At 40.8% G+C, this 12,052-nt stretch overlaps 1 protein-coding gene across 6 annotated transcripts in view; it reads left to right on the top strand.

Moving 5' to 3' along the window:
- CFAP61 (cilia and flagella associated protein 61) overlaps nt 1–12,052 on the top strand; it is a 270,399-nt gene that overhangs the window by 76,947 nt on the left and 181,400 nt on the right. For all 6 annotated transcript variants that reach the window (XM_041732553.1, XM_041732556.1, XM_041732555.1 and 3 more), the window contains 4 exons: nt 1,853–1,927; nt 5,658–5,836; nt 7,762–7,801; nt 9,826–9,965. In XM_041732553.1, coding sequence (XP_041588487.1) covers nt 1,853–1,927; nt 5,658–5,836; nt 7,762–7,801; nt 9,826–9,965 — 434 coding nt within the window. The remainder of the gene's footprint in view (nt 1–1,852; nt 1,928–5,657; nt 5,837–7,761; nt 7,802–9,825; nt 9,966–12,052) is intronic.

Genomic DNA, 12,052 nt, shown 5'->3' on the forward strand with positions numbered 1-12,052 from the left:
ACATAGAACATTTACCAAGGTAGACCATATTCTGGACCACAAAATAAATCTCAATGAATTTAAAAGGATTTAAGTCATCTAAAGTATGTCTTCTCACAATAAAAGGGATTACAAGAAGATAAAACTCCAGGTTAATAGCTCTTATGAACATTAATGGAAAAGTCCTAATAAAAAATTTAGTAATTGGAATCAATATATAAAAAGAATAGTACATCATGACCAAGTAGGGTTTATTCTGGGAATGCAAGATTGGTTTAACATAAAAAAATCAATCAAGCATGCCTGGGTGGCTCAGTCAGCTAAGTGTGATAACTCTTGATCTCAGCTCAGATCTTGATCTCAGGGTCATGAGTTTAAGCCTCTCATTGGGCTCCATGCTGGGCATGGACCTACTTTAAAAAAAAAAAAGTCAATCGATATAATTCACCATATTAACAAGCTAAAAAAGATTAGCTATGTGTTTCTCTGAAAAATGCAAGGAAGGCATTTGAAAATTCAACATTCGCTCCTTGTTAAAACTCTCAGAAAATTAGGAATCAGAAGGAACTTCTTCAATTTGATAGAGGCCATTTGTGAATACCCGATAGCTAACATCATACTTAATGGTAGAAGACTGAATGCTTTTCCACCATGGTCAGGAACAATACAAGAATGTCTGCTCTCACCTCTTCTATTTAAAATTATCCTAGAAGTTCAAGCCTGCGGAAAAAGATAACAGAAATAAAAGGCATCCAAATTGGAAAGGAAGAATTAAAACTGTCCTTTATTTGCAGATAGCATAATTATCTAGAATCTACAAAACAGCTACTAGAACTAATAAATAATTTAGCAAGTTGCTAATATATACAAAATTAATATGTGAAGTTCAATTTTATTTCTGTGTAATAACAATTAACAATCACAACTGGAAATAAATACCATTTTCAATAGTACAAATATACAAAATACTAAGAGATAAATCTGACAAAAGATTTTCAATACTTGCACACTGAAAACCACAAAACATTTCTGAAAGAAATGAAATGAGATCTAAATAAATGGAGAGATATCTCATGTTCCTAGTTTTGAAGACTTGATATTGTCAATGGGTCAATTCTTCCCAAACTGACCAACGCATTTCCAGTCAAAATTTCAGGGGAATTTTGACTGGAAATTGAAAAAATTGATTCCAAATTCATATGGAAAGGACCTAGAATAGCCAAAACAACTTTGGAACAGAACAGTTGTTGAACTAATACTACTGATTTCAAGGTTTACTGTATAGTTGTCATTAAGCCCCTGTGATAATGATGCCAAGGGCAACAGATAGATTAATGGAACAGAATAGAAGATCCAGAAATAGACTCAGCCTATAATCTATAGTGACAAAAAGCCAATAATCATTTGCATGTGGTTGGTCGAGTGGCATAGGGTGGGGAGAGAGAGGCACCAAGAAACACAGAAGCTTTGGGGAGTGATGTATGTGTTCATTATTTTTATGATGGTGATATTTTCATGGGTGCATACCTAGGTTAAAAGTTTTCAAAAAGTATACTTGGAATATATGCAGTTTACTGTCAATTATACTGCAATAAAGCAGTTGGAAAAAACTTAGTGCAGCTTTAAGTTACACAGAAGAATAAGAATAATAAAGGAATAACTGACATTTACAGAGAATGAGGAGGAGCCAACACTGCTAGCATCTCTCTATCTCTCTGTTCTTATTTTATCCTTATAACAACCTTGCTGCTCTTAGTCCTTTTTACAGAAGAGGCCACTGGGACTCCATGACTTTCCCAAGCCATTAAGCCACAGAACCAGGATCTAAATCACTGCAGATGTTGATTAAATGTCTTGCCTTTGTCATTTGCAGGGGAGAATTACAGATGAAGCCCCAGTTGATGATCTTTTCTCAGCAGTCCAAAGCGGAAACAGTAGTGAAATGGAGGTAGGGTTTATGTGCTGCCTGGTTGGCCCCAGGGAGGTTCTCTACGGTCTGCTGAATGTTGGCGTGCTTGGTCCTCCTCCAGGCCTCCCCTGCCTCTTTCTCTCAGTTTACAACTGCTGCCTTCTTTAGCACCTACTCCACAAAGCCTCCCTCAATGAAATCTTCCTCCACTGAGAAATCTTTTATTCTGTATCCCTTGTACAGCTTGGTCCTAGAGGTTATACTTTCTACAGGAATTATTTGCAGCGATTTCAGTAAATAGTTTTTCCTCCACTTCCCATTGTGCAGCAAGAAAACACTTTGGAGGGGCAAGACATCTGTAAGAGTCTTCTCTAACTGTGTGTGTCATTGGCACACATATATGCTCACCTGTACACCTGTATGTATTATGTGTCATTCATTCATATGTGAATGTCAGGTTCCAGTAACTGCTCCCTCCTGTTACAGATTCAGGGGTGGTAGCATCCTCCTTTATTGGTTTCCCTTCTTTAACCTTCTCCCACTTTTACATGTGGTCCTTTGTCAAACCTCCTTTGTCTGCTCTATTAGAATGCACCCTCTGTTTCCTGCTAGAAACCTAAGGATTCAGGTTTGGCAGGGTTCTGTGGACCCTGCTTGGGATTTTGATTTTTTCCTAAGGAGCAGAGGAAGGCTTTGAAAATTTAAAGTGGGAGATTCACATGATCAGACTCTCATTCCCCAGTGGTGAGCACAGTTCTGAGCTTTTAGTGGATTCCCCAGCACCTCTTACAGATTTGTGATTCAACGTGAGAAGTCTGGAGAACCCTTGAAGGAACAGGAGGCTGAGTCATCTCCATAGAGGTCCTGGGACACATTAACTGAACACTAATCCCAGACATCAGAATTCTGGAAGAGGGCCAGATTTTGGTACCTTTTCCTTCTCCCGATTCTGAACAATTAGGAAGTCTTCACAAAAGTCGGCTAAGGATAAAGGTGCCACTTTATTTTGGCTAAAGCTGAACTGGAGAACAAAGCATGGACCTGTAACAAGTGGATTTCCTATTTCCCCTACTGAATTCAGTGTACACACCTGGCTGGAGGCAGACTCCACCCTTGAAGCAGGGTCTGCCCTCCTGGGCAAAGTGTGTGGAGGACAGGAGAGATCATACAATCAGGAGCAGGATGTGCAGCTAGGAAGAGAGTGCATCGGGCAGGCATGGGTCCATTTTCTGAATCTCACTTTAGCATATGCCTTGGAGCCCCACCCATATCATTCTGGCACTGTTCATTGCTCAGCTCCTAAGGTCGATGACTTCAGGTGCCTGGGTTTTCTCTGATGCTGTGCCTGTAGGCAGGTCAGAATATTTGGAGACCAGCCATCAGAAAATTACTGAAGGGAGTTGGAGAATCACTACCCTAGTTTCTTTGCCTCTTAGGTGGGACGGCTCTGAAATGTATTCTTCAGAGTGTCCCAGGGATCTTTGGGACTGAGTGGGACACTCTGCATTAGCGTCCTTCCTTCCTTGCCTCCCTTTCCCACTCACCTTGCAGAATTTCCTGGCATCTCTCCCCAAATGAACTTAGCTCAGAGTTTGCCTCTGAGAACACCCACACCAGGGCACTACCACGTCAGGCTCCAGGGAGGAGAGAAAGGCATGGAGCAGAGGGCAAGCCAGGCTCTCTTTCTAACAGGTAGCTAGCTATTCCTATAGGGCCCCAAAGCAGAATGTGGATGTGGAGGAGGGGACAGGATGGTCCCTGCTGCATTAGACATACTGGAACCCCAGAGGGCATGTGGGTCAACAAGGTGGATTTGATGTCTTATGTTTATCTCCTCTCCTTTATGGAAAAAAAAATCATGGAAATGACAATAAAGCAATAAGAAGGGCACAAATCCACAAAGAAAACAAGACTAGGAGAGGAGATATTAGAAAGTGAGCCCTTTCAAAATGTTGAGAATGAAGAAAATCGATGGAAGAGTTTACACTGGCTTAGCACAGTGGAGAAAGGAGAAAGTCCAGTAGTACTGTGAGGGAAGGGACTAGCAGAAAGCAGTGCCCTCTCTCCCTGTGTCCACAAAAAGCCTAGGGCCTGGGGCTTCCGGAAGGCAGGGTGAGGATGGGGCTGAAATGAGGGATCTGACAGTCTGCTATGCAGTGTTGGGGACACTAGCGTCCCTGAAGACAGCACCTGGCTCCTCTACTGCTCTCAAGTGAAATAACCAGATGGTTGTTCTCTTTATCAATGGAACAGAAGCAGCTCCACATTCACGTTCAGCCTGCACTGTGTGAGGCTGTGTAAAAGGGAAAGCAGAACACACAAGTAAGTGGAACTCTCCGTTTCACTTGGAGAATGGAGAAACCCCTATCCTCTCCTCCCACCATGTTCTCCAAATGCCAGAAGCCAGGTCTTTGTATTAATTTTTTTTATCACTATGGTAACAAATTACCATAAAACTAGTGGCTAAAACAACAGGAATTTATCATTATACAGCTCTGGAGGTCAGAAACACCTAGCTGCACCGATGCTAAGATCCAGGTGCAGGTAGGACTCTGTTCCTTCTGGAGGCTCAAAGGGAGAATCCATCCCTTTGCCTCTGCCAGCTTCTGGAAGCCACTTGTATTCCTTGGCATGTGATACCGTCCTCCATCTTCAAAGCTGGTAATATAGTATCTTCCAGTCCTTGACCCTCCTGCCTCTTTTTTACAAGGACCCTTCTGATTATATTGAGCCTGCCTAGATAATCCAAGATAATCTCCTTCTCTTACAGTCTTCACTTAATGACCTCTGCAAAGTCCCTGTTGCTTTGTAAAATTCACAGGTTCTGGGGACTGGGCTATGTACATTTGAGGGGCCACTGTTGTGCCTATCACAGTCTCCAAGAGCTATAGCACATATTCAGAAACATGAGAGTAAATACCAAAGAAATGAGAGAGTTGAAAGGGCTAGCCAATGGGAAGAGGAATTGGAGGGACAGGGGACTCCTGATTTTCTTTTTAAGGTTTTAGTGCTGATAGTATTTTAGTGTTTGATTAAATGTTTGGATTTAATGTTTGGATTAAAAGAACTCTGAGAGGAGCGGCCAGGGTGGCTCAGTGGTTTAACGCCACCTTCAGCCCGGGGCCTTATTCTGAAGACTCTGGCTGAATTTTTCTATGTCCTAGATCGAGTCCCACGTCAGACTCCCTGCATGGAGCCTGCTTCTCCCTCTGCCTGTGTCTCTGTCTCTCATGAATAAATAAATAAAATCTTAAAAAAAAATAATAAAAGAACTCTGAGAAGGATCTCAGAATGAATCCTTTTCCTGTACTGAGCTATAACACCTTCTCAGACGCCCCTAAAAGGTCTCGCCAATTGGACCTCCCTGGGCTCCACCTCATCACCAAACTGCCCAAATAGTTCCAAGATCCAAAAATTTTTATAGCCCAAAATCTCAGTGAAAACACTGGGAGACAGAGGTGTTTTGCCTATGGAATTGCTATGTGCATAATACAACTTGTACACAGTGTTGCAGTTGAAATATGGATCCTATCTGAAAGACCAACAAAACCATTTGTTTTCTGATCTTCATGTGAGGACTTCTTTCAATCCCTTTATAAATTTTGAATATTTCATTAAAAGGCCTGGCTCAGGATTATTTGTTTCAGGTGAGACTATCACATCTGTCCTAGGGAGACCATATAATGTAGAGATGATGCAACCACTAGCCCATTAAATTGCGGAAGATGAATAGGATTTTCACTTGGATCCTCCTGTCTCCTTGCTCTAGGACATAGAAAAATTCAGCCAGCAGTCCACTGTGGGCGACACAGACTGCAATGGCAGCAATTCGAGCTTGGCATCCATGTTGCTGCCCGAGGAGACCGGCTACTTCCGCCCCACCTATAAGGGAGCCTCAGCTGCTTTTTGTATTCAGCTCTTTTGTATCGAGGAGAAATATGAAGCAAGGCAAGTACCGATCCCAGGTACCATGACAGGAAGACTTTTCTTACAGCAGTGGCAGCCTCACATTTTAATCTTGGGGAGCCCATGGTTTCCAAACCAGGCCTTGCATTCTAATCTCCTGGGTTTCTTTCTTTTCTTTTCTTTTCTTTTCTTTTCTTTTCTTTTCTTTTCTTTTCTTTTCTTTTCTTTTCTTTTCTTTTCTTTTCTTTTCTTTCTTTTCTTTCTTTCTTTCTTTCTTTCTTTCTTTCTTTCTTTCTTTCTTTCCTTTCTTTTTTTTCTTTAAAGTAGAGATTTCTGAGACCCAGTCCCGGAGGGTCTCAGAATAATAATATAATTTGGGCAAGGGCTGCAGAACCAGACTGCCCTATTTTGACTCACCTGTATAACAGTTGGGGATTTGGGAAATCATCACTTTTGTAACCACATGCTGCTCTCCATTCTCTAAAGTTTGCATTTTGGGGGGAGGATGTGGAGTTAAGTGGTTGCTTGTCTGGAGTCTTTTGGTTGCAGGTATCAGAAGATCCAACTGAAATGGCTTTTAAAAAACGGAATAATCACTTCATAAAACAAAGGATAAGTGCACTGATGGGATTGATTTTCAATGTGGCTTGATTCAAGATAACCCCATCAATTTCCAGGTTTCTCTCTCTCCCTCCTAACCTCTGGTTCCTTGCTGCTGGCCCCATTCTCAGAGGAGTATACTTTATGGGGGCCAAAAAAATAGACAGTGAGCTCAGGCTGTGTACCAGAAGCTAGTGAGGACTTCTTTATGGTTTGAGGCTGGCTTTCTAGCTAAAGCTCCATCAGACCTGATAAGACTGTGTGCTCATTCCTGAGCTGATAGATGGGGCCAGGCCAGGCCATGGTGATAGCTTAGTCCTTTGTCTCATGCTCCCCTCCAGATTTGGGGCTGAAACCTTACCCAAAAGTAATCTGAGAGGGGGTTAGTGGGACTGAACAACAATCTGTGGCAACTGCTAGAAGAAGGAGGCATGGTGCCAGACAAAGCCTGGGTGCCCACCAGACCACTCAATCACCCCATTTCCTATCTCCGTGTGTTCAGTGCATACTCCCATCTATAGTCTTAGTCTGGAAGTGGACCTTTGACCTCGATGCCTAGATTCGCATCTCCTTTAGAATTCCCACCTACTCCACCATTTTATTCACAAGATAATCTGGAAAAGGGTAAAATTGCCCCATTTTGATAGACCAGAGGTTCTGGAGTATTTTTTAGATGACCAAGAGTGCTCCCGGACATTTCTTTCTTAGAAAATGTATTTAAACATATTCCCAGTCTTCCAATCTCACTTAGAATTATGTTTTATTTGTACTCTTTTCCTCTTAAGTTTTCAATTTCTTTGGAAATCCTGGAAGTTGAAAAGGGAAATATTTATTTCACTTATATTACAGACGTCTAAAAAGCCTATAAGCCCTCCTAGATTTCTTGTGTGTATTTATTTTTCCCTGTGCATTCAGATATGATTGTGCTTAGAGTATGACTTTTGAATTTTCAGACAGAAATTCAATGATCCATTATGGTTTGCCTGTGACTATACATCCACAGCTGGCCAGAAGATCTCATGCATGAAAAAGATAAAAAGATCAGAGCTGCTTATAATATACCCATATCTCCCCAAAAAGCTCTAACAAAAGGGAGTGTCACAATGTGTCATAATGAGTATCTTGCTCTTTGAATATACAAATTATTAATTGCTATAATAATGTCTTTAGTTATAGAAAAATACTTCATTACTGAAATATGAAGCTTATAACTTTCTGCTACTTGATTAATGTTCAGCTAAACATAAATTCCAACTAGTGGTTGGCTGTCACTACCTGACAGGAAGAAAACCATCAATCTCCTTAAATATAGATTGATGCCCTTTTTGCTTGCACATCAGTGACAATGCTTACTGTCTTGTTTACAGGTCACTGGACTTTATGAATTTTGTCTTCAGTCTTTTTCCTGTAAGTACATGCTAAATTTTGAGTAATATAATTGGTTTTGTGAGCTAAAAAAGTTACAGAAAAGTAAAATGCCATATTCACTCTCCAAGCATGTATATTGTTATGAATGTTGAAGTTTGAATTGCTTCTGTGTTCTGAAAAATAAGGTTGAGTGACATACTTTGAACTCTTAAAAATATTGTCATTGCTGTTTTAATAGTTCCCTTTCAATGTATAATTTCTTTTAAGGATAGCTTTAACAGTTTTTTAGTAGAATCAAATCACTAATAGAATGCTGGTAGTACATGAAAATGTCAGAAATGACACAAAAGTGCATTTGACTGCTATCTGACTTTATAGCTTACATTGGCTCAAAGAATTCTGAAACCATTATATTGCTTTTCTGATAGTAGGAAAGTAGGAATTTGTGGCTGATTTTCTGGTTGGCATTGCCCAACACAATCCCTGATGTGTAGGAGGCACTCAACCTACTACAATATGTTTGGTGAATGGGCCCCAGGCAAACAGACCAGTGCAAACAACATCCTCCATTCCTGTCTTCTTCCTCTATTTTTGTTTCATTGTTGTAAAGGGATGGAGATTCTAATCAATTTCTTATCACTTTACTGGAGGGAAGAAAAGTGGGGAAGGAAGACAATTGAGGTACCACTGAGACTTGGTACAGATTCCTTGTTTTCAACTTGAATATTTTCAACAACGTGACTTTCAAGTTCCCCAAAAGGAGCTGTGTTATTTTGCTAGAAAGAAGGAAGATAAGGTCAAACAATGATTCACTTCTTTGGTTTGCCCAAATGTCCCCAGGGTTGTGGATTAGCACAAGTAATGCCTTCACAGGGTTCAGGAGGAGGCGAGATCCCAAAGGGACAAATTAGCTCTGGGAAGAGCAGGCGGTTCCTGCAGGCACCTGGCAGGGGGTCAAGTGCAAAGTTTGGAACACAACATCTAGGACAGCACTGTTCCATAGACAACAAATTTAAGCCACATAAGTAATTCTAAATATTCTAGTAGCCACATTAAAAAAAAAAAGTTAAAAAAAGTGATTTCACAGAGATGAAATCAATTTTAATAATACATTTTATTTAACTGAATATGGCCCAAATTTAATCATTTTAACATGTAATCAGTATGAAAAGTTATCGAGATATTTAACATTCTTTTTCCCAGTGTTTGAAATCTAAAATGTATATTACACCTGTAGCACATTTCAATATAAATGCTACATTTTCATCAAAAATATATGATATGTGTTTAGATTTTGTAAAATTTACAGTTGAATAAGTAGATTCATATACTCAAGTTATTCCAACATACATAGAACTTTTCCAATAACTGAATTGAGTATCAGTTTTTAATTTAAATTTTAAATTAATTAAAATGAAGTAAAATAAAAAACTCAGTTCCCCAGTCACACCAGGCCACATTCCTAAATGCCCAGTATCCAGACGTGGCTGCTGGTTCCCACTTTGGGCAGTGCAGATCCCAGGGGTAAGTAGCAGTTCTGAGGACATTTGGATCCTCCTATGCCTACTAACTAAGCACACTTCCCAGGTTAAACACATCCTTAGATCTGTTCACTAAATGAGATCATGTCATGATAAAATATGGATGTCCATTCACATATAATACAGGATTTTAGAGAAGAAAGGCCTGGAGCACAAGCCTCTCATCCCAGAAGAGGGGACCGAGGCTGGTGCTCTGTCACTTAGCAAGCCTAGAGCCTTGACTGACACAGTGCTGCCTCATTTCCTTCAGGGTGCAAGCAAATTTGCCAGCACAAAGGACTTTACTTTCAAAAATGACTTCCACAAAAGAGCTATGCCGAATGGGTCCCATTGTTTACAATACTCATTTATTTAGGTTTCAGTCAGACTTGCAGAGAATTTCTCCATATGCTTGTAATTCCTCATCCACTTGAATTTCATATGATCACTTTCCAAATTATCAGAAAGTTGAACTTGAATACCCTGTCCTTTACACATTTTACTCCCTATTTTCTGGTGTGCCCTGATCGCCAATCATGTTAGGACAAGAACTTCTGCATCATTTCTCTGCCACACCTCACCCCTGAGTTTGCCCTCATCCAGAACTTCGTGAAGATTGTGCCCTTCAACAACTGTACTCTGGAGCAGGATCTCTATGTCTTCCATCGGGCTGGATTGCTCAAGTAAGTGGACATACATTTGGCCAAAAGACAATCCATGAAATTTAAAAAAGAGAGAATAGAACAAGGAGCTTGCTACCATTTTAACTGAAAGATTTATTTTAAAAATTATTTTATTGGTGGAGGGCTTGATCGAGTGAGTTTAACCAATACATTTAGGGAAAGAGTCATATTGAGAAGTTGCTTGTCCAGTCAGATATTTTTTGTCAATAAAAGACCATTTGATACCAAAATAGAGAAACTGACCCCCCCAAAAAATGGCCACACTGTTTACATATGAAGAAAAACAAACAAAAAACAATGGATATTTAAAGCTCTTAAAATTGGGTGGCCATGGTGGCTCAGTGGTTTAGTGCCGCCTTCAGCCCAGGGCGTGATCCTGGAGACCAGGGATCGAGTCCCACGTCAGGCTCCCTGCATGGAGCCTGCTTCTTCCTCTGCCTGTGTCTCTGCCTCTCTCTCTCTCTCTCTCTCTCTCTCTCTCTCTCTCTGTCTCTCATGAATAAATAAATAAAATCTTAAAAAAAAAAGTTAAAAAAAAAAAAGCTCTTAAAATTTATCATTCATTGGGGGAAAGGAAGCCAAAACAAGAATGAGACATCATTTTCGATCAATTGGCAAGATATAAAATAGAGAAACATTCAATTCTAATGAGACAAATGTAGCAGTCATTGGACTGTAATTGACATGAAGTTCCAAAGGGCAGTTTGGCCAGAATGCTGCCAGTGGTTCATATCCTTCAACCCTTTAATTTCACTCTTAGAAATACATCTTAAAAACTGGTTGCAAAGATACAAACAAAAATTTATACATGAGAATTAAAGATATTGGAAATACTCTAAATGTCCAATAATAAGAGAATGTTTAAATACTTTATGGTAACTATATGAAGGAATTATAACTCTGCAATTCACTTACAGAATATTTATTTTATTTTTTTAAAGAGATTTTATTTATTCGTGAGAGAGACAGAGAGAGAGAGAGAGACAGAGAGAGAGACAGAGAGGCAGAGACACAAGCAGAGGGAGAAGCAGGCTCCATGCAGGGAGCCTCGATCCCGGGTCTCCAGGATCAGGCCCTGGGCTGAAGGCGGCGCTAAACCGCTGAGCCACCCAGGCTGCCCTCACTTACAGAATATTTAATGATTGGAAAATTCTCAGAATTGTAATGCTAGGCTCATACCAAAATATAAAACAGCATTTAAATATGACTTAAAGGGATCCCTGGGTGGTGCAGCGGTTTAGCGCCTGCCTTTGCCCCAGGGCGCAATCCTGGAGACCCGGGATCAAATCCCACATTGGACTCCCGGGGCATGGAGCCTGCTTCTCCCTCTGCCTGTGTCTCTGCCTCTCTCTCTCTCTCTCTCTCTCTCTCTGTGTGTGTGTGTGTGTGACTATCATAAATAAATTAAAAAAAAATAAATATGACTTAAATTTTTTTAAGGTTTTATTTATTTATTCATGAGAGACACATACAGAGCAAGGCAGAGACATAGGCAGAGAGAGAAACTGGCTTTCTGCAGTGAGCCTGATGTGGGGACTGGATCCTAGGATCCCAAGATCACTCCCTGAGCCGAAGGCGACACTCAATCACTGAGCCACCCAGGGGTCCCTATGATTTAAATTTCTACAGAAAGAAAACACATGAATAAAATAGCATAAAAGGAAACGTGCAAGTGTGATACTATTCTGTGCCACCCAGACCCCTCTTGTTCCAGACTAAAGAATTCATTTTCTAACTGTGCAATGTGTGAGCATCAGCAGCTTGAAGCTGAGTCCCCCTTGAAAGAGATTGCCCTGGACTGAAGAGCAGGATTTTGCCCAACACCTGCCCCTCTCAAGGGCAGCCTGCCTCTAGGGACTAGTCTTGGGCAGGAGGAGAGGGAGGACATGCAGTATAAAATGTCACTAGCTCCCTGCCTCAAGGAGGGGTAATTCTGAAGGGTCTTCCCAGGCCCAGAACTCCCAATGGGATCAGCTAGTGTTTGTTGTAACCCTACTGCTTGCAGTCTGACCTCTCCTTGTGTCCTGTCCTGTTTCTGTCACTCCTTACAGGGATGGAAGGTCCTAAGAGCTCACCCCAAGAAATCC

Source organism: Vulpes lagopus, chromosome 18, assembly GCF_018345385.1.
Source record: "Vulpes lagopus strain Blue_001 chromosome 18, ASM1834538v1, whole genome shotgun sequence".
Classification (NCBI taxonomy): domain Eukaryota; kingdom Metazoa; phylum Chordata; class Mammalia; order Carnivora; family Canidae; genus Vulpes; species Vulpes lagopus.